A 21,413-nucleotide genomic window follows, 5' to 3' on the forward strand; every position below is an offset into this window, starting at 1 on the left:
GATTGAGTTTGGAGATTGGAGAAGTGGGTCGGATAGACTATAGAGTAGGAAGTTCGATCCGGGGATGATGAAGAATTGTATACACTGCACAGAGTCTCTCCCTTACTACTGTAACATGCAATTAATCATCGCCAGCTGACGCTTCATAGCAGCTTACCACACTGCCAAAGGTATATAAGCCGCCATGATGCCTGCGCTATGAGCCCGAAATCATTACATTCATCCACACCCAACCAACCCCTTCCAACCCCCTTTCCATCGAAGAAAGCAGCACCAATGTCGCAAACAGTCATCCGCCTCGACGGCGAGCGGACCTCCGTCCGGAACCTCAAAGCCTTCCAGGAACCCATCCCATCGCCCTCGAAGCACGAGGTTCTGATCCGGGTGCACAGCGTCTCGCTGAACTTCCGCGACATCGCGGTGGCCACCTCGCAGTACCCGTTCCCCGTGAAGGAGCGCGTGGTGCCGTGCTCCGACGCCGCGGGAACAGTCGTCCAAGTAGGCGAAGGAGTCAAGAAGTTCGCGCCGGAGGATCGGGTCATCGCCACCTTCGACCCGACCAATCTGTACGGGCAGCAGGAGAACTGGGAGAACGGGCAGGGGGCACCGATCGACGGCGTGCTGCGCGAGTACATCAGCGTCCCCGCTGCGGCGGTGGTCAAGCTCCCCAAGAGTACGCCCCAGAGCTTCTCGGAGTGGTCGACCCTGGTGTGTACCGGGGTGACGGTGTGGAATGCGCTCTATGGCAATCTGCCGCTCCGGCCGGGTCAGACGGTTTTGTGTCTGGGTATATTTTGAATCCACTTTCTTGTCTGTCGGTTTATGAGATTGTGATACTAACCGGTTGGGCTGGGCTGGGCTGGGCTACATAGGTACGGGAGGCGTCTCCATCACCGGTGTGATTCTAGCCAAAGCCGCTGGCGCGACAACGATCATCACCTCGTCCAGTGACGAGAAGCTCGAGATGGTCAAGTCGAAGTTCGGCGCCGACCACGGCATCAACTACAAGACGCGCCCCGAGTGGTCCCAGGAGGTGCTGCGGCTCACGAACGGGAAGGGAGTGGACTACATCCTGGAGAATGGTGGCTCCGGTACCATCGCGGAGAGCTTGAACGCCGTGAAGATGGGTGGGAATATCTCGGTCATCGGCTTCCTGTCGCAGGCTAAGCAGTCTGAGATGCCGGATGTTGCGAGCTTGGCGCTGGCGAAGGGTGCGGTCGTGCGCGGCATCACGGTTGGCTCGACTCAGCTTCTGGAGGAGGTCGTGCAGTTTGTGGCCCAGAAGGGACTTCGTCTGCCCGTGGAGAAGGAGTTTAGGTTCACTCAGAAAGAGGTGGTTAACGCGTACGAGTACATGGCATCTGGGTCGCACATTGGCAAGGTGTGCATCAAGCTTGTTGACTAGGTTCTAGTTTGGAGAACTGGGCTTGTGGGGGTATCATCGATGATGCGTGGACAGCTATGGATATGCATTTGAGAATTAGAAAAGATCCAACAGACTCAGCACTAATAACTTGAAGTGGTTGTTTGCATGTAACAAGAACAAGAGCAATGTAATTGTAGGAGTTGTAGGAGTTGATGGTTGAATGTTTCTCCGGAAATGGCAAGGCGAGTAGAGTAGACTAAACCCGAAGCTGAAAGTGAAACACAAGCTTCACTGGAATCGATCGACCTTCAACACTCTTCCTTCCCGCTCCCCGACCTTAATTCCTTTTTCTGCACCTTGGAACCCGTCCAAGACTCCAACTGCAACTGCACCAACCACACTGACCGTTCTGGTTTCTTGTCTCACTTCGCATTTTTTTCTCTCTCTGGCATTTGATGCCGATTCCATTCGCTCACTTCTTTGCTGCATTAGATTGTCAACCCCAGGTTTCGCGTCTCCCGTCGCAATCTGAACCGCTGGATCTCCGTTCGTCGACCGTCGGGCTGTTCCCCGTTCCCCCCTCTCCCCTCTCTTAAATCGTGTTGTGACTACATTCACACCTGGCTGTCTTTTCCTTTCCTTACTCGATTATGTTGATTTTTTGAATCTTCTTCCCCTTCTATATCGATTCTTAATTGTTTTATCGCTCGAATTGACTTCTGACCGATAAAGATCGGGCGGTCAGTTGACAGAACGCTGATCTACTTACACCCCCTCGATCTCGTATCCGCCACGTACGACTTATCAATCGTTCGCAAACTGCTGGTGCATGCTTGCGCTGTCGTGCCTCGTTCTCTGGTAGAGTGGCTGATAACCTTCTCTTCCTAATTAAATCATGGAGCTTCGACAGTTTTGGCGCCCTCGTCAATGGGCCTTGTGGCTGTTGTTCGCTTCGTGTACCTACGCATTCTACATCCCTGGTAGGTCGGCATCGCTGGTGTTGCGACAACCATCCACTCTATCGCTGACCCATCGGTCTTCTTATTAGGATATTCTGTCAAACGCTACAACGACGACGAACACATCCCTCTCCTCGTTAACAAGATTTTCTCCGATAACACTCAGCTTCAGTATGCATACTTCGACTTGCCTTTTGTCTGCCCTCCCAGCGGCCGAACCCATGGCGGATCCCCGTTTGGTTCGGGACAAAGCGTGTCTCTTAACCTGGGAGAAATCCTTCGCGGCGACCGTATCATGACATCTGATTTCGAATTGCAGATGGGCCAGAACGTCGACTGTCGGGTGCTCTGCGAACAAGAGATCGGGCGCAAGGATATCAAATGGACTCGTCAGCTCATCAAGGAGGGATACGTGGCCGAGTGGATTGCGGATAACCTGCCTGGCGCAACAAGCTTTGTGACTGTGGACGGAAGTCGCAAGTACTATGCTACCGGCTTCAAGCTCGGTTTCCAGGAGTACTCGAACATCGACGGCAAGCTGCGGTATTACATCAACAATCATTTCACTATTGTCATCCGCTGGCGGTCGGCACCGGAAGGCGGCAAGGTCATTGTCGGCTTCGAAATCCACCCGAAGAGCATCCGCGCGGAAGATCACACGCAGAACGGTTGCCCGAGGCAGGTGCACGAGGCGCACGATGGACTTGAGCTGTACATCCCGCCGAATACTTCGAAACTGCGCGAAATGTACCCGGGATCGTCATATATCCCCGAAGACGATGACGAGATCGATGACGGCGCCACCCTCAAGATTCCGTACACCTACTCCGTCTACTTCAAGGAAGAGAACGGGGTTGACTGGTGGAACCGGTGGGACCTCTACTTCACCAACCAAGAAGAGGGCTCTGCAACCCACTGGCTCGCTATTCTCAACTCTCTGACTATCTCCGGTGTCCTCGGAGTTGCAGTGTATGTCATCTGGAGTCGGACTGTGCAGGGTGACATCAAGGGTCGCGGAGATGGAGCTTTGGAGGACGGAAAGCTCAAGGTGAAGTCCAGAGCTTCGGACAGGAAAGGTGACGGGCTTCTGGAGCAGAGCACAGATGTTGAGCGGGATGCGGATGGATCTGACGATGAAGGTCTGGAAGACGTCAGCGGATGGAAACTGCTTCATGGCGACGTATTCCGGACGCCTCAATTCAGCGGACTTCTGGCGCCCCTTATCGGCTCCGGCATGCAGTTGTTGTTCATGGTTTCGGGACTCTTGTTCCTCAGCTGCCTGGGTGTGCTGAATCCTAGCTTCCGTGGCGGATTTGTCAGTGTTGGTATGGGCTTGTTTGTCTTTGCTGGTCTGTTCTCGGGCTACTTCTCGGGCAGACTCTACAAGACATTTGGGGGTGTTCATTGGCGGAAGAATACGCTGATTGTGAGTGTCCTGCTTCTTAATGTCTGTGCTGCTGCTAATACATCCAGACCGCCCTCTTCTTCCCTGGTTTGGTCTTCTGCTTGATTTTCATCCTCAATCTATTCGTCTGGGCTCAGGCCTCGAGTACCGCGATTCCGTTCGGCACTCTGGTCGGTCTTCTTGCTCTTTGGCTCTTGATCCAGGTCCCGTTGGTCTATGTTGGCAGTTGGTATGGCTATGTCCGCACCACGGCTTGGGAGCATCCTACCAAAACAACCTCCATTGCTCGCCAAATTCCGCCTCAGCCTTGGTATCTGCACAGCATCAGCGGTACACTTCTGACTGGACTAGGTCCGTTTGCTGTGCTGTTCATTGAGCTGCTCTTTGTGTTCCGGAGCTTGTGGCAAGACAAGAGCGGATACTACTATGTGTTTGGATTCCTCAGTGCCGTGTCGACGATCCTGATGGTCACGATCAGCGAGGTGACAATCATTGCCACCTACAGTCAGCTTTGTGCCGAAGTAAGTTGTTCCTTTGTGGAGGTGAGACGGGCTGTCGCTAACGGGAGTAGAACTACCACTGGTGGTGGCAGAGCTTCCTGACCGGTGGAAGCAGTGCCTTCTGGGTGTTCGGGTATTGCATCTGGTACTATTACTTCCACCTTCACATCACCGGCTTCGTGTCTAGTCTCCTTTTCTTCAGCTACAGCTTCCTTGCCTGTACCGTGTACGGTCTGTTGACTGGGACTGTTGGGTTCCTGACGGCGTACGCATTTATCCGACGTATCTACAGGTGAGTGATCTGCTTTGTGTTTTTTTTTTGGTGTGATCTGACCAGCAACAGTGCAGTCAAAGTCGATTAAGTGGTTACTTCCACTCAAGACGGACATCAGGGGCGTTTGGTCGGGGCTCGCAATTTCAAATCTCCGCTGAACTTTTTTCAAGATGAATGTACTCGTGCCTCTAACCTTGAAGGGGCGAGTGCAGTCTGTCAGTTGACAGCGTTCATTGCATGGCCTGTGGCCATTTAGCGTGTCAACTTAGATATATATACTCTGCCTTTAGCGAATTTATTCCATTGTGTGAATCCAGGTCTGCGAGCAGCGTATTTTTGACGTGGTTCTAGAAGCAATAGGCCATGCTTCGATGCCGCACCATAAAGGTCATATTAAGAACAAGTCTCTCCTTAGAATCATACAACCACTGAAGCACGACATCATCACATGGACTTCTCCCGTCTGTACGAATTACCCCAAAGTCCACAGACGAATCACATCAAGGGAAGAACAAGACTGACTAAAACAGCTCTAGGCTCGAGCGCCGCTAGATGTTACTGCAGAATACCTGTCACCCGAGTTCCAGGCAGCCTCACCACGTATCCAACCCACCGTGCCGTGCAGTAGCGCACCCACCGCTTTCCTTGCCCCAATCCGGAACCCGCCACGGCTTCCGAGGTCCCATTTGATTATAACCTCTTCTTTTTATTGCTTAGGCACCGGTTGATTCCTAAGCGTCGTGACTCACTCAGGACTTGGAGCTTCGAACCAAATCTACTCGGTTTGGTTTGGTTTGTCTGTTTGTTGTTTGCTCATGTTTGCTCGCTTCGTATACTGTATGTAAATAGACTATATAAGACATCACGAATTTCTGAAGTCCGGCTCATCAATTGCTCAAGCCCTGGCCATTATTGACTGCTTGGCATCTACTACTACTGCTCCCTCAAGAGACGCCCATCTCTAGCTGGGACCTTGTACAATATATCCAGACCCGAAGGAAAAGCACCCTACGACTTCTAGAACAAATCATACAACTCGTCTACTTCTCCCTAACAAAGATTACTCGAGTTGGGGGTCTATACCTTGAAAGAAGTACTTCACCTCCACCATCCATCCATCCATCTATCCCCAAGGATATCACCAATCCAGCACCAATCCCGGAGGAAATACCGAGAAAAAGAAATGACATCCTCCACCTCCCTCCCCCGGCCCCCCGCCACATCACAGCCAGGCAGCGCCAGCGCCATCCCCCGTCGACCCAAAACGGATCTCGAGCTCGCGGCCGAGGCGTGGCGGTTCGTCAATCGGCAGGTGCAGAAGGTCCGGGATCGGCGGGCCACGAAGGCTGCTGCTGCTGCTATCGGTGCTGGTGGTTTGGTTGGCAAGGGATCTAATCAGGAGGAGGAGGATGCTGGGTCGGTTCTGAGTGAAGCGGTGACGGTGGTGGAGTGTGTAGCTGGGGGGGAGGGGATGCGGGAGGGGGAGAAGATGGGGGCTTAGAGGTTGTTGTTGTAATAGGGGGGGGGCCCTTCATGCTTATGCTAATGGTTGGTTTGGGTGGGTAGGGCTGGTAGGTGCCCGGGGGTTCTGTTCTTGGGTTAAGGTTTGGGTCGTGAATTGAGGAGTTTTTTCTATGGATCTAGTATGGCTGTAATGGGGCATGATGGGTCATGAGTTGAATTGGTGTATTGATAGGGTTGAGGGCTAATTGGGTCTAGCAGGTTGGTTCGGTCTTTCGATAGTCTGGGGTGTGGAGAGTGGAAGGAAGGAAGGGATACTGGAGTACGATTTTGAGGGGCAGGCTTGTTTTCTGGATAGCTTTGAAAATGAATAAGAATCAGGTGTATGTGGTCATGAGCAAAGTAGACCCTTCTAAAGCTAGATTAACATAATTGTGTTGGAGGCGATTGGGTTGTGGCTCAACCATCTGATGCGGATATCTTGTTCTATACTAACTCCTACCAGCAATGCTGAGACAATCCGCCCAGCGACAGCGCAGATCTTCAAGCAACTCAAGAAAATATACATACTTTGTACGTAGGTATGACCAAAACTGAAATAACAACTCACATCCTCGAGAAATGCCACCAAAAGTGCCAGCTACCGCAATCAACCGTTGATGACTAACCCGGCGATGGCGTGCTCGCAGGATGCCATCCGATGACGTTGGAGCCTCCATCACACTCACGCTCCAGCCCACCACCAGAGAAGAAACACACCTGAGCTGCGGTGCCGGGTCCCAATCTCGTATGATCCCGACAAGGAACCCTGCACTCTCGAAACATCGGACACGCGGACATTTCAGCCGAAGTCATCCCCACCGAAAGCTGTCAGACAAGGCGACTAGACACGCCACGCCACGTCCACAACAGAACAAGCCATGCTGCGGCTCCAAGCTACGTAGGACGCGGCTTCTAATTCCCTTCCAGAACCCAAGCCAAGAACAAAAAGATCTTCAGGGGATCGTCCGGGGTAGGCTCGAACGCAGCTCCACGCAGGCTTACGACGAAAGCCGCGGCAAGAGAGGGCGCTGATAGGTTGCGGATGATGCCATCGAGCCGCAGGGTTGGCAAATGCGCTTAACTCCGACAGTACATCAGAATCTGGCTTGTGTGATTCGTTGTGGTGCAGAGTACAGTACCTATTCTGAAAGTCAAAGGTAGATCTTGCAGCTGGGGTGGGTAGCTAGTAGCTACTATGCCATACGTACGTCAGTCTGCGTGCGTGGGTTTGGGTTTCGATCGCTCTATCTTGGTTTGATGGGGGGATTGAATCCGTGGGTTGGCGGAGATCTGGTTGCTGGCTGCGGGAATGTCAATTGAGACGTACATATACGTAGTAGTAAGTGAATATTGGGAAGCTGGGGGTTATGCTTTGAAATCAGAGCACGTCTTGATAATTGATTTATTGTTGGAATTCCGCCCGACAACTCAAATATTGGGGTTGAGAAGTGGCGCGTGATATCGTGATTAGAAATGCAAAGAGCCCCTGTGTGACGACGACTACTGTGTCACTGGAAGCAAGACTGGAAGGCGGTTGCTGCTGCGTTTCCGATAAGCCCAGTCTGCCATTCTCTGGACAGCACGGATAGAGGTGATGGGTTAGCACCACGTACTTGTCGTCTCAGGCTATCTCCGACGGCTGGCAAGCGGATCCTTGCTACTCAATATGATCATTGGGGCTGATCTAGAATATCCTCTGTGTCATTTGAAGTAGACGCGTACCCCCTCTTGAAAGCTATCTGATAGATCCCCGTCACTCTCAACAATTAATCCTGAGTGAGACAATGGTTGAGACAACACAGACAAACCCACCGTGATTGCCGACAACCCCGGCCTAGTCGGCACCTCGTGACCACAGCGGATCCGGGGATGGAATCAAGCACCAATCAACAGTCAGCTAAAAAACTGCCAAGTGGGCCAAGATCGGGCCCGGTGCGAGTCCGGCGAATCCTAAATTGTAGAAAATCCCACTAAGCGATGGGCGGTGAACAACAATCGATCCCCCCAGGGTAATGTCAATCTCCTTATCAAAGACAAAATCAGTCAATCAATTGGCTCTTTTACAAGTGTCTGTGGTGTGGTGATGAGTACTATAACTCATGAAACAAAGATTGAGTCAGGTCAAAGGGGATGCGAATCTGGCCAGCATGTGAGCACCGCCATCACCGGAGATTGAGGGCCTCGCGTGGCAAATCATTTAGAAAAAGGCTTTTATCGGGGGACTGGCCTGACCGTTGATCCTGGTTGATAGTCGACAGTCGATAGTGGATATTGATAGACCAGCCCGCATGCAGGAGTCGATCCGCTTCATCTGCAAGATTCTCCTGCTTCACCATCACCATTGAGTTTCCTATTCACTGCACCCGCCTGATGATCAGCAATCATCTGTCTGGTGTGCTGCTGCCCCCTTGGCGGCTATCCATGGATCCTCCCGCAATCACACCATCGTCCCCGCCGATGGTTCCATTGTTATGGTGACATGGAGAATTGACGAGCGAGGCCGAGTGACGAGCCAGAACGAGAAGAGAGATCGGCTACGGAGTACTAAGCCTGATTCTGCCCGCCTTCTTTTTTTAAACCTTTCTTTTTCTCCTGCTTTTTTCCCTCCTATTCTACTCAGTACTCCCATCCCCCTTCATCTCCTGAAACAGGCATTGGGACTCGTTCATTGCTGCAGTGGTCAGTCTCCACTTGAAGCCAGTCACTGTCCGGTCACTGCTACTTATAATCCGGTCTCTTCCTCCTTTTTTAAACTTCCTCCCCCTCCCACTCCTTCTTGCCTGCGTCACTTTTCTGGTCACTATTACTCAAGACAGACTTGTTGAGAACGGCTGTCCCTTTTACAGCAGCTATCTACAGGCCATCCTAGACTATACAAGTCTACAATCCCCCACCCCCGGTCCACAGAGAGAGCCGCTTATCGCCATGGCTGCCAAAAGGCCCAACATCCTTTACATCATGGCCGACCAGATGGCCGCCCCGCTTCTGGCCTTCCATGATAAGGACTCCCCCATCAAAACCCCCCATTTGAACAAGCTGGCCGAAGAAGGAGTGGTTTTTGATTCCGCCTACTGCAATGCGCCGCTGTGCGCGCCCTCCCGTTTCGTCATGGTGACCGGTCAACTCCCCTCCAAAATTGGTGCGTACGACAACGCCTCCGACCTGCCCGCCGATGTCCCAACCTACGCCCACTACCTCCGCCGCGAGGGCTATCACACTGCATTGGCGGGTAAGATGCACTTCTGTGGCCCCGATCAGCTGCACGGATACGAACAGCGCTTGACTAGCGACATCTACCCTGGCGATTATGGCTGGTCCGTCAACTGGGACGAACCCGTAAGTCTTTTGGAATTGTGGTCCGAGAGCGAGGAAATATTGACCCAAATAGGATATCCGTCCCGATTGGTACCACAACATGTCGTCCGTCATGGAGGCTGGCCCCGTCGTTCGCACAAACCAGCTCGACTTCGACGAGGAGGTGATGTACAAGTCGACCCAATACCTCTACGATCATGTGCGCCAGCGCGGCGACCAGCCTTTCTGTTTGACCGTGTCGATGACCCACCCGCATGACCCCTATGCCATGACCAAGGAATACTGGGATCTGTATGAGGATGTGGACATCCCCTTGCCCAAGCACGGCGCGATTCCCCAGGATCAGCAGGACCCACACTCCCAGCGGGTGCTCAAGTGCATCGACCTGTGGGGCAAGGAAATGCCGGAGGAGCGCATCAAGGCCGCGCGCCGCGCTTACTATGCCGCCTGCACCTATGTGGACACCAATGTGGGCAAGCTCCTGAAGGTGCTCGACAACTGCGGTTTGCGCGACGATACCATTGTGGTGTTTACGGGCGATCACGGCGACATGTTGGGCGAGCGTGGCTTGTGGTACAAGATGACGTGGTACGAGGGGTCGGCACGTGTGCCCATGATCATGCATGCGCCGAAGCGCTTCGCGGCTAAGCGGGTGGCGGAGAACGTGTCGACGATGGATCTGCTGCCGACGTTTGCGGACTTGGTGGGCGCGCCCTTGGTTCCTGGGCTGCCGTTGGACGGCGTCTCGCTGCTGCCATACTTGACGGGTGGGGACGGCGTCAAGACCGATACCGTGCTGGGCGAGTACATGGCCGAGGGCACTCAGTCGCCGACCGTCATGATTCGCCGCGGACAGTGGAAGTTCGTCTACTCACTGATCGACCCCCCGATGCTGTTCGACGTGGTTGCCGACCCGGAGGAGCGCGTCAACCTGGTCGCAGGCCTGCCAGATCCATCCAAGCTCGTCGCTGTCAATGGCAAGGGGACAGGCTTGCCCACCCCGAATGACTTCCCGCGCGTTTCGCGTGGCCCTGACGGCACCTCGTCCTTCCCCTTCCCGACCCCACCACGCACCCCAAGCCCCTCCAAGCACTCTTCGGTGTTGCCTCAAACCAGCGACCCCGCCACGCTCCTGGCACACTTTGTCGAGGAAGTGCACACTCGCTGGAACCTGGAGCAGATCCGCGAGGACGTTCTCCGCTCCCAGCGCCGCCGCCGACTGGTCTACTCCGCCTTGATCAAAGGCGTGCCATCGGTCTGGGACTACGAGCCCCGCATCGACCCCAGCACGCAGTACGTGCGCAACCAGGGCAAGGGGGCGTTGGACGATGTGGAGTTGATTTCGCGGTGGCCGCGGGTGTTGCAGCAGGCGGCGAACGCTATTGGGAGGGTGTAGCTGACCCGTTACAAGCTTTTTTATTCTCTGGATGTGTCCAAAAGTGCCTGCTTCTGATTTCTATGCGTTGAGCGAGGCGCTATACCCGACCTTTGCATGATTACATCTGACATAACATTCGATGTTTCTGTTAGCATATTGTCTAGTCGTTAGTGTCGATGATTTTTGGGGTATTTGTGATTGGTTTTGTGATACTTCGGAGGGTCAGGTAGCTGGCTGGCTGGCCCGACGGGCGTACATTGGACGAGGTGCATGTGTATAAAGTCGGTTCTTGGTTTGTTTTGACTGTGAATAAGACTGAACACGATATATTCTTTTTATTATGCCGCAGCAAATTGTCCTTGGTAGCTTGTGTGAGGGTATCCGGTAAGACCTATTGCATAGCTATAGCACAAATTGACTCGAATACTTGAGCATAGAATTACACATACCACCTTTATACCGCGCGATCAACGGCGCCCACCCACGGCGTTTCTAACGACACAGGAGCGGAGCACAGCAAAAGACCCCCCAGGGGACCAATCGAAATAATCATCCTAACCGGATACCGGATGTGGATACCCGGGACAAGCAAAAAACGACAACAGTCGGATTTGAACCGACGCCTCCGAAGAGAATAGATTTCTAGTCTATCGCCTTAGACCGCTCGGCCATATTGTCTTATCTGAAGAACGTGGAGTAGTGGGCGTATATAGTCCAGACAGTACCTTTACACTGTACCTAGTAACGGATTGATCGGAGTATGATATGGTAGGCTCAGGCACTGCACTCACTTTACTTCTCATATATGGTGAATCACCACTAACAGAATATGTAGTTGAGATTGCTATGTAAAACCATGCTATAGCTAACAGACAAATTAAGCCTTGAAGTTATATACAAAGAAATAATCCCAACGCATCGCTGCATACAACATGTAACAAGATTAACGGTAACTATATAAAGCCATAACCCCTGCACGCTGCACCTGCACCTGCACCTAATGACCATGCAAATACACCCAATGACACCCTCCCCCACCACCATGAAAGAAATCAATATCACCCCCAAACCACCCTCCTGATCCTAATATTCGCCAAATGCGCCACCCCAACCACCTGCCTCACCGCGGGCGCGCCCCCTGCACCTTTCCCTTTCCCTTTCCCTTCGCCCCCTCTCCTCCCCCGCCTCAACCAATGCCCAGAATTCTCCCCCACAAACACCAAGAACAACCCCCTCTCCAGTGTCGGATCAGGCCGGAACTTATCAAAATACGCCCTCTTCCCCTGGATCGGTAACCGGGCAAACGCGTACCGATACGCGCGCCGGGTAAGCTTCTCGACCAGCGGGGACGCAAACCCCTCCACCCGGCCGAGCTGCGCGTACGGCTCGACCCCCAGACTGAGGTAGTTGCACCCCAGCCGGCGGAGGAGCGCCATCGCCGCGAAGACGAGCAGATCCGAGAGGCCCTTGGGGCTGCCGGGGATGGCGATGCAGGGGTCCAGGTGGTAGCCGTGTTGGGTGCCGAGGTAGCGGAGGGCGGCGAGGGAATTGGGGGTCCCTGTGTGGGGGGCCGTGGTGTAGATGTAGATGATCTGGGGGTGGGTTTGGGTTTGCGGGGTGGTGAAGGGGGTGGGGGTGGTGATGAAGGCTTGGGTTTGTGTTCCCGTGGAGTTGCGGTGGTGGCGCCAGGTTTTGTAGATCTCCGTGAGCTGGAATTGCAGATGGTCTTCTGTTGTTGTGGCCGTGGAAGGGGATGAGGGGGTAGGGGCGATGTAGACGTCGAGGGTTATCCCCCCTTTTTCTGGGTGGAGGAGTTGTTTGTTCTGTAGGACGATGCGTTTGCCTTCTTGTTCGAGGAGGACCGGGTTGGTGACGGGGTTGAGGACGCGCTCGCGGCCGAATTCGAGGATCGTCCAGCTCTTGGTATCATTCTCGTTCTGCGGGGGCTGGTGCTGGTGCTGGTGCTGGTGCTGGCGCTGGGCGTAGTCGACCATGCGCTCGCTTGTCCCCAAGAAGGCGATGCCCAGACGCTGGCGTTGGCGCCAGGTTTGGAACTCGGAGAGCACGGAGCCATATTCCTCGGCCGCGCACATCGGGTCCCCTGATACGATGGCGACTTTGTTGCACACCTTGAAACAGAGCAGGGCTGTGCGGGTGGTGTTGACGAACAGGCTGTAGCTTGGGTCCAGCACGCCCATGTGCGAGACTTGGCCGTGCCGCGAGATCAGATGCTCGATTGTTGCCATGCTGCATGGCGGGTTGAGAGTGATGATGCGGCTGGGCTGGGGCTGTTCAGTACAGTAAGATGAGGAGGATTTGCTGATACCTGGGCTGGGGCTGGAGTCGTGGCTGGTGCGGCTGGAGGCCACGCTGCGGTCGTCGTAGGAGGATAGCGTCATGGAGGAGGATTTGCGCGAGATGTTGCTGCTGCTGCTCGTGCTCGAGCGGGGGATTTGAGGGACGGTGAGGTAGGGAGAGGTGGAGAGGAGTTGCTGGTCAACCTGGTGCCAACCATTTTGGTGACGTTGCCCTGACGGTTGATCGGGATGCTGGTGCTGGTGCTGGTGGTAACGGTCACCAAACGAGAGGAGACGCTCGTGCAATGCTTGTCCGATTGTATCTGCCAACAGAGCCTTGGCTGGTTTATTCGGCGGATTCGTATCTGTGCCATGCTGCTTCTTCTGTTGCTTCTTCGCTCTTTTGCTCTGCTTGGGGGATTCGGTCGAGGTGGGTGAAGACATGGTGACACTGTCGTTCAGCACCGATCTGTACAGAAAGTCAATTGTCCTGGATGTGATCAGAAAGATGAAAGATATACCATGAGGCGAGACGAGGAAGAAAAGGAGCTGAAAGGGAACAGAAAACGAGCATGGCGCCAGGCTCCAGCAAAGCCCTCTCAGCCCCCCCCCCCCGCGTACTGCCTCATTCCTAAACTGGTTTATGTGCATCGGCTTTGGGCGGCAATTTAGCCAAAAACGGACCACCCTACACATCGGAATCAATAACGAGGGCCGTGAACCCTGGCCAGTGGGTCGGGACTCGAGCTTAGGGTCTGGCGCCTGAGATGGCCGCCGCTGCAGCCATCCATGGAAAATGATGACGGAACAATTGGTTGGCCTTGGAAACGTTGTTGACTGAGGGGTCGGACAGACGATGTCAATCTACATGCTATTCCTGTCCGCCGCCCTGGCCTCGTCCGATCTATTTAGGGTGGCGTAAAGACAATCCCTCGTCTGTAGTCCACAGCTGTATGTACAACGGATCCATTGACTGAGGCTTCGCCCGATGGGGTTATATCGTATTCGTATCCTGATTGGGTAATGCGTGTCAGGATCGGAGAAATCAAAACACGGCTGCCTACGGTGTATGGTTCTTGCAGAAAAGCAGAAGAAAGGGTCTTTGGCTCTCGTCAGCCCTACACGGGTCACGGAAGTTGGCCGTCACTTCAGCAGCGTCGGGGGCCGCGGGGACCGTGGCGCATTCCTTCCGAGAATCCGCGCAGGGAAGAAGAAAATTGCAGCCTGGTCAAGCTCAGTCAGTAGCCAGGAACGGGCGCAGTCACACAAGAAGCTTAAATTTGATTAGTACTTGGTGGTGGGCGTTGAGTTATGTTGGTTGGTTGTGTTGTGTCGGTTTTTGCGTCGATGGCTGAGTCAACAGCCAAGCTTTCTTGACTGTCGGGGAAGATCGCTTGGTCTTTTTTTGCTTCTCTTTCCCTCTCTTTCATTACTTCATCTCAACTTCGGAACATCGGAAGCAATCCGAGCTCAATGATGTCAATGACTAACAGGAACTCTCCATCATGCAATAAAATTTGCAGGGATCAGTTACCTGGATGAATATCAGTCGCAACAGCGATTTCCCGACAAGCTTTATCGGTCAGATCCTGCAGCAGCAACAATGATGACGCCCACGCCTCTTTCCGCCGCGATCAGCTCCTCCGTTCGCCAGCCCTACCGCCTTCTCCGACCGGCCGTCATTCTTACCCGCGCCAACAGCAGCAGCAGCAGCAGCAGCAGCAGCAGCAGCAGCAGCAGCAGCAGCAACACCACCACCACCAAACCTAGCAATGCCAGCTTAAATCTCCACCATGCCACCACTTCAGATGCTTCCCAGCTGACTGACGTATTCCTCCATTCCTTCTCCGATGCCTTCAACCGTCGCTTATTCCCTCTGACCGACGATGTGCGCACCTGGTGGTTCGAGAAATTCACCAGCGACCTGGAGGAGACCGGCAAGCCCACATCTGGCAGCACAATCCTCAAACTCGTGGACGAGAGCCGGAAGGATCCGGTCATTGCAGCTTTTGCCCAGTGGAAGCTGTACTCCGGCGAGCAACACCAACCCGAGCCAGCACAGCTGGACGAGCTGAGTCTCGCGCAAAAATGGCCCCCAAGCTCTGATAAGAAACTGTGCGAGGAATTCTTCGGCAAAATGGACCAGGAGAAGTGGGAGGTCATGGGGGCCAAGAAGTATTACTGTGAGTTTTCTCCTCGGCTACCTCCTGGTTGGCTGGCCCAATCAGTGAGCAAGCACAATCTCACAGTCCATAATAAAAATAGATCTCGACATGCTCGCAACCCACCCCAACTACAATGGACGAGGACTGGGGTCGCAGCTCTTGCGATGGGGGCTACACCGGGCGGATGAAGCCGGGGTGGATACATTTCTGGCCTCGACCCCCCAGGGCCGACGGTTGTATGAGAAGTATGGATTTCAAGTGGTGAAGGAGTACGAGGTTGTGGAGGGGCATGTCCAGGCGTCGATGGTGCGGCCTGTGCGGGAATGAGCTGGCAATTTCGGTTATTGAGTCGGTTAGTTAGCGAGAAGATGTGCGTATATGTACGATAGATAGAAAGACTACTGTGTACTAGTTGACTTGGTGCTGCAAGAAAAAGGAGAAAAAACCCGAAAATAGGCACGGATCATCGGCTCAGCCCTACAGGGCGAGGGCCCCACTCTTTTTACTGTAACCCCCCAATCCGGTCGTTCTGCCCAGTTCTCTCCACGTTTCCTGCTCTTCCAGTTTCCACTTCTCTTCTCCCTCTTCCCCTTCCTTCCCTTCCTCCCTCTCCTCTACCTCTCCTTGTTCTTTCAACCCGTGTGTGCCCGTCTCGTGTCATTTCTCCCTCTATGTGGCACACACACGATGGCCCTCCCCGAACCTGGCCTTCCCACCCCCAAACTCCTCCGTGAATCCACCGACCTCACCTTTTCCTCCACCTTCACCAGCTCCAGCACCCGCTCGTTCTCCTACACTCCCAACACCGTGACCTTCACCCGTACCCGCACTCGCCTGCCTGCCAACAAACCCAAATACCGCATCCTGCACCAACCTCTGTTCCGCAATTCCCTCCTCGCCGGCGTCGGATACCTAGAACTAGCCAATGCGGCCGACTTTGCTGCCAATGTCTGGAACGGGATCCCGGTACCCCTGCACGCCAAGATCTTGATGGCGATTGGCGGGCCTTGCGCGCTGTGCATGACTCTGGTCGCTGCCCGAGACATGTACCTCAGCGCCGCCAACGTGCGGTTGCTGCGTCAAGAGAGAACTTTTCTCGCTGACAGCACCTCCACCGGTGCATCATCAGCCGACCACACCAGTGACGGCTCCCACAAACCGACCCCACCATCCAGCGAGAGATCCACCATCGACAAGCTCAACGAATACAAGCACGGCGTCAATACCCGCGAGGTGCTCACCGAAGTCATCGATCGCATCCTCATGGACCTGCTCATGGGGGTTGGAGCCCTTCTCGTGGGCATCGGCACACTGCTCGCGATCTGGGGCGCTGATCGGACCATCTACCGGGCCAGTAATCTGCTGTCCGGGTACGTGGGCAATGGACTGGCGGCGGGCTTCGGCCTCGTCAATGCGATCTGGTCCGCATATCTGGTGTGGCGGTTCCAGCGGTGCTGGAAGGCGTGCGCGGCGGCGGCGGCGGCGGCGGCGGCGGAGGAGGAGGCGGAGGAGAAAATTTCCCGTGACAAAAAACACGAGCTCCCGGCCTCGCTGAAGACCAAACTCCGGGCGCGCATGCGGGCCCTGCAGTTACATGCCGTCGTCAACGGCGTCAACGGCGTGGTGGCCGGGGCCGCGAGCATGGTCACGGCGACCATGTGGTACGGGTACGTGGTCCTGGTGCCGTGCATCGTGAGTCTGATCCTCCTGAACGTGTTCTGGCGCGCGAGACTGGGCTACGACCGATCGTTGGGGACATTCTCCTCCACCGGATTTGACGCGGAGTTGTGCACCACTGCCACGGCCACGGCTGCTGAAAATCCCGTCCGCACCACCATCACAGAAGACGACCCTGCCACAGATCACCCGGAGGGAGCACAATCCACTCCCGATGCCCTCCTCGCCCACCACAAGGAAGACATCGACCGGGACAGCCCCAACGAAGACGCCCTCTCCATCCTCCTCACCGAGCTCGCCTACGTCAGCGAAATGCACCGTGCACTTCTACACACCACCACCGACCTTCAACACAATGACGACAGCAGCCACCAAGAAACCGAAACCGAAACCCGGATCCTCCGAACCCTCCAGCTACTCCCCATCACCACCCTGACCCCAACCACCCTCCTCGCCTTCATCACGCACCACAACCTCTGGGAGAGTTTCTGCGTCTGGCTCATCGAAAGCCAAAGCGGCCCGTCCCTGCTCAAAAGGGTGTGGAATATCCTCCGTCTCCGCAGACGTCAATCAACCACCACCAGGACTACAGCGGAAGAACTAGACGCCATCCTGGGCTTGGGGATAGACACGAACCCCAATGCTGTCTCCCCTCTACCCACCTCTGCAGCCTCTCAAGGAGGAGAGGAGCTAGCGGCTCCAGCAGCAGCAGCAGCAGCAGAGGTAACGCTCCTCCACCCGGAGGACCTGCTCACGCGCTGCAAGGACCCGACCCTCCTCGTCCGCAAGATGAAGGCGTTTCTCGTCGGGAACGTGACCCGGTGCTTCGCCTACCGCGAGCGGTATCTGCTGGAGATGGTGGGGTATGCCATCTGGAAGGAGTCTCTCGCCAATCCGGGAGATTGTGATTAAGAAAAAAGGGGCTCAAAAGAAGTAGGGGTAGGGGACGCGGTCATTCGATATGACCACAGCTCCCCCCTAAACCATTGTGCAGGACACAACACGACGAATCCATCAATGAATGCTGAGCATCATCGCCCTTTCTTCAGCAAAGCTTGCCTCGAACTTCTACATAAATGTACACTTTAGAAGTCCGAAGATTATGGATACTTTATCTAATAACTACTTTGGTTTTTTTCTCATTGGCGTTCATCTAAGGCTCATTGATATGACATGACATTGACATTGACATTCACATTGACATTCACATTCACTCCTGTACATTCTACACGATAACATACCGTAGACGTCATACTCTAAGCGACTGACACTCTCCAGCCCCGCAACCCCCTTCCGCTGACATGCGTTTGGGGGAGGTGTAGGTGTAGTCGAGGCAGGAGACCCGCAATTTTTTACTTCATTCAATATATACAGGCGCCTTGACCAGCACATTCTGCGGCCCCCGCCCACGCACCTCCGCCAGCACGAACGAGGAGAACCGGATCCGCGCCAGTCGCTCGCGGTCCTCGGTCGCTGCGCTGCCGGCAGAAGGAGCAGAAGCAGAAGCAGTCGTGCCAGGAATGGTCACGTTGGAGACGGAACCAGGACCCGTCGGGAGCGCAACACCCGGAGCTGCTGTTCCCGCTCCAGCTCCAGCACTACCAGCACCAGCGGTAGCAGCAGCAGGACCCGTCCGTCGACCCATCAGCGAGCTGAACATCGACCGTTTGCGGGATTCTCGCTCGCCGCCTGCGCCACTGCCACTTCCACCACCACCACCACCACCGCTACCGCCTCTTGGAGGAGATGGGTTGGTCGGGCTGGTCGGGGGAGCTAGTGCAGCAGCACTAGTATTAGTGTTAGCTGGGGCGATCCCTGCTACGCCTAATACGCCGGCGCTAAATTCACGGTCCATGTCTATATCATCGGGGATGGTCGTTGCCCCCTCCGATGCTGCTGCGGCTGCTGCTACCGCTGCCGCCGCGGCACGATCGATTTCCAACGAGGTGCCTGTTGACCGCTGCTGCTGCTGTGGTAAAGGTGGAATGCCCGATTCCACCCGCATGGTGCCTTCGTTGAGGACAGCGCCAGGGAGGATATATTCGACGACGATGTCCCGCGACTCGAGCGGGATCTTCTCGGCGATGCCGATCGCGTTCTCGACGATCATGCGGGCGCCGGTCTCCAAGCCAGGGGGCGGGGGCGGAGGCACGGTAGACGTCGCGCCGCCCGGAGCCGTCTCGATGCGCATGTACGCCGTCAGGGTCGCGACCAAACTCCCGACGAGGCGGTCGATGAGCTGCGCCCGGAAGTCGGCGGCCTGGGTGCCGCTGGCCTGCAGCTCGGGGAGGCCGTCGAGGGTGGTGCGGCGCCAGTTGCTGATGCGTGCGACGGCGTTCTCGCGGTCCTCGTCCGTCGTCGCGGTCACCTGGACCTGCTGGCGGCGGAGGTTCATCTCGATGTCCTTGAGGGCCCGCGAGAGGGCCGGCTCGAGGCCCGGGTGGAAGTAGCGCTCGAAGACCTCCTCGACGAGCCACCGGCTCATCACGGCGCGGCCGATGGCCGTCATCTCTTTCGTGCCGGTGGTGTGCGCGTCGTCGCTGACGTAGCCGGTCAGCCACGGGGGCAGGCGCGCCCAATCCTTGCGGATGGAGAACGCGAGGTCCTTGATCGCCCCGTCCAGACGGGAGAAGCGGCTGGCGTACTCATTGTCGTCTAGCACGGTGCGCGAGACCGCCATGCGTTGGTGCGCCACCGTGTTCTGGAGGTGCTGCACTTGCGCTTCCTTTTCGAAGTAGTACCGTTTGACTTTGGAGTATTTGGCCTCTGTTGGAACGGAATGTTAGATCACGGAACGGTGGGGAGGTTGATGGTAACAAGCGTACGCAGTTCGTCATGTTTCTGCACCAAAGCCCGCACGTCGATGTCGCTTGACTCATCGCGAGCTTCTCGGCGCGCGTCGCGGGTCTCCCGCACACTCGGAGTGCTGCGTCCTGCGTCGGCACTGGGTTGGGCGGCGTTGGTCCGATATCCGGTATCTGACTGGTTGTTCGATGCATGCAAGGTGTGGCTGGCGCCAGAGGCAGCTTGGTTGCTGTTGCTGCTGGCCTGCAGCACGCCTGAAGGACGATCTGTCATACCGCTGGGGGACTCGGGCTGTGTGGGGGGCAATTGTTGACGCAACGGAGACGGGGGTCCGACAGACTGTCTGGAAGGCGGGCGAGCTCCCACCGTTGGGTCAAGCTGAGGTTGCGTCGGGGCCAATTCACCGTGGTGTTTACGGGGTGGATCAATAGGAGACGATCGGGCGAGGTGGTCGAGCAGGCCCGAATCGGTATTGGATCGTTGAATGGTAGAGTGCGGGGAGCGGGGCGGTCGGGTTTCCAGTGTCGGCACGGTGTTCTGCGGCATGTGGAACGAGGCGGGAGGAGGGCCTGCACGTAATGAAGGATGTGGACGAGGCTGTGTTTGGGCCTGCGGCTGCGGCTGCGGCTGGCGCTGCGGTGGTTGTGAATCCCAGCGAGTTACGTGAACTCCCGACCGTAGCTGAGGCGGTAGGTGTTCCTGGGATGGGGGTCGCGATGATAGATCTTGTGACAGCGGCTGCGGGGGCTGCTCCAACCGTGGTTGCGACGGAAGTTGTCCTGACTGCGATTGTGGCTGCGGCCACGGTTGCAGTTGCGGCTGCGACTGGGCGTGCGGGTGTATATGTTCTTGCGACGATGGAGGGGAATAGGCGCCGTCTAAATCATGCTCAGGTGTCCAAGCTGTAGCGGGACGGCAGTCGGAGCTGGTGTCGATAGACAACGGTCGCTGATGCTTATTCCGGCGACCGGCGGCGGAGAACTTCTTGACCGACCGATTCCGCTGCACGGTGTCGCTTGTGGTGGCAGAGGAATGCAAGGAGAAAAGGCTGCGGCGAGACTTGCGTGGTTCCTGAAGTTCCTGCTCGTTAGACTGGTTGGGGAGGGGCCACGACTGAGGTCTGTCCGTCAGCAAAATAATGTGTTGTGTGTAGATAGGTAAAGCAGAGGCAGATCCGATAAGGGAAGGTGGAGTAGTAGTGTTCGTTCATACCGGATGAGTGTTCTCGCGGGGGCTGCGGTGACTCTTGCTGCGTCGGAGAGGAGCAGCAGTAGTAGAATATGGAGGAGGTTTTGGGGAAGATGAGTTTGTTAGAGGAGAAGACGAATGGGGGTGAGACTGAAAATGAGGGTGTGCGTAGGCGTGGGAATGGTGAGGCTGAGGCTGAGGCAAAGAAGGATCGCGGGCGGTGGAGGAGGAAGCAGAGGCAGAGGAAGACGAGGACAAGCGACGGGGCCGATCGTCGGGGTGCTGCTGGTGCTGGTGCTGGTGCTGGTGCTGGTGCTCGACGCGAGGGGGAAGATGCTCAACCGATCGGAATGCAGACGCGACAGCGGCAGGCAATTTGGCTTTGCGGCGAAAGAGGGGCATGGAGATGGAAAGGGGAGAGAAATAGAGGAGAGACAAGAAAAAGAAGGATGAATGGAGAGGCAGAAGATGCTAAGTAGGTTGGTTGGTTTGGTAGTTGGTGGTGTATGAAAGAGAAGTGAGAAGCAAAGAAGAGAGAGGGGGAAAAGCGGCAGCAGAAGCTCATCAACTGGCAAGCAAAC

At 55.5% G+C, this 21,413-nt stretch overlaps 7 protein-coding genes and 1 non-coding gene across 8 annotated transcripts; 5 read left to right on the forward strand and 3 right to left on the reverse strand.

Annotated features, from left to right (window-relative positions):
* The first annotated feature begins 58 nt into the window (after nucleotides 1-58).
* ASPACDRAFT_123057 (zinc-dependent alcohol dehydrogenase family protein) lies at nucleotides 59-1,580 on the forward strand. The gene is made up of 2 exons (XM_020196594.1): nucleotides 59-750; nucleotides 842-1,580. The coding sequence occupies exons 1-2, from the start codon at nucleotides 277-279 to the stop codon at nucleotides 1,403-1,405; spliced, it is 1,038 nt and encodes a 345-aa protein (XP_020054429.1). The 5' UTR covers nucleotides 59-276; the 3' UTR covers nucleotides 1,406-1,580.
* A 218-nt stretch (nucleotides 1,581-1,798) lies between these two features.
* Nucleotides 1,799-4,831, forward strand: ASPACDRAFT_123058 (transmembrane 9 family protein). Its single transcript, XM_020196595.1, has 5 exons — nucleotides 1,799-2,346; nucleotides 2,415-3,751; nucleotides 3,799-4,251; nucleotides 4,302-4,522; nucleotides 4,574-4,831. Exons 1-5 carry the CDS (start codon nucleotides 2,262-2,264, stop codon nucleotides 4,590-4,592), a joined length of 2,115 nt encoding a protein of 704 aa, XP_020054430.1. The 5' UTR covers nucleotides 1,799-2,261; the 3' UTR covers nucleotides 4,593-4,831.
* A 4,101-nt stretch (nucleotides 4,832-8,932) lies between these two features.
* On the forward strand, nucleotides 8,933-10,718 carry ASPACDRAFT_45390 (putative choline sulfatase; the record flags this gene model as incomplete). Its single annotated transcript, XM_020201594.1, has 2 exons — nucleotides 8,933-9,343; nucleotides 9,396-10,718. 2 exons carry the CDS (start codon nucleotides 8,933-8,935, stop codon nucleotides 10,716-10,718), a joined length of 1,734 nt encoding a protein of 577 aa, XP_020054431.1.
* Nucleotides 10,719-11,296: 578 nt separating this feature from the next.
* On the reverse strand, nucleotides 11,297-11,378 carry ASPACDRAFT_t225. The gene has a single exon. It is a non-coding gene; the product is annotated as a tRNA-Ser (tRNA).
* A 380-nt stretch (nucleotides 11,379-11,758) lies between these two features.
* Nucleotides 11,759-13,441, reverse strand: ergS (the record flags this gene model as incomplete). The annotated part of the gene is made up of 1 exon (XM_020203776.1): nucleotides 11,759-13,441. The coding sequence occupies one exon, from the start codon at nucleotides 13,439-13,441 to the stop codon at nucleotides 11,759-11,761; it is 1,683 nt and encodes a 560-aa protein (XP_020054432.1).
* A 1,159-nt stretch (nucleotides 13,442-14,600) lies between these two features.
* ASPACDRAFT_62347 (GNAT family N-acetyltransferase) lies at nucleotides 14,601-15,489 on the forward strand (the record flags this gene model as incomplete). The annotated part of the gene is made up of 2 exons (XM_020203777.1): nucleotides 14,601-15,180; nucleotides 15,263-15,489. The coding sequence occupies 2 exons, from the start codon at nucleotides 14,601-14,603 to the stop codon at nucleotides 15,487-15,489; spliced, it is 807 nt and encodes a 268-aa protein (XP_020054433.1).
* A 243-nt stretch (nucleotides 15,490-15,732) lies between these two features.
* Nucleotides 15,733-17,751, forward strand: ASPACDRAFT_1858109 (uncharacterized protein; the record flags this gene model as incomplete). The annotated part of the gene is made up of 1 exon (XM_020197584.1): nucleotides 15,733-17,751. The coding sequence occupies exon 1, from the start codon at nucleotides 15,850-15,852 to the stop codon at nucleotides 17,749-17,751; it is 1,902 nt and encodes a 633-aa protein (XP_020054434.1). The 5' UTR covers nucleotides 15,733-15,849.
* A 445-nt stretch (nucleotides 17,752-18,196) lies between these two features.
* On the reverse strand, nucleotides 18,197-21,234 carry ASPACDRAFT_45394 (uncharacterized protein; the record flags this gene model as incomplete). The annotated part of the gene is made up of 3 exons (XM_020201595.1): nucleotides 18,197-19,605; nucleotides 19,665-20,757; nucleotides 20,857-21,234. 3 exons carry the CDS (start codon nucleotides 21,232-21,234, stop codon nucleotides 18,197-18,199), a joined length of 2,880 nt encoding a protein of 959 aa, XP_020054435.1.
* Nucleotides 21,235-21,413: the final 179 nt, after the last annotated feature.

The sequence above is a fragment of the Aspergillus aculeatus genome (genome assembly GCF_001890905.1).
Source record: "Aspergillus aculeatus ATCC 16872 unplaced genomic scaffold ASPACscaffold_12, whole genome shotgun sequence".
NCBI classification, from domain to species: domain Eukaryota; kingdom Fungi; phylum Ascomycota; class Eurotiomycetes; order Eurotiales; family Aspergillaceae; genus Aspergillus; species Aspergillus aculeatus.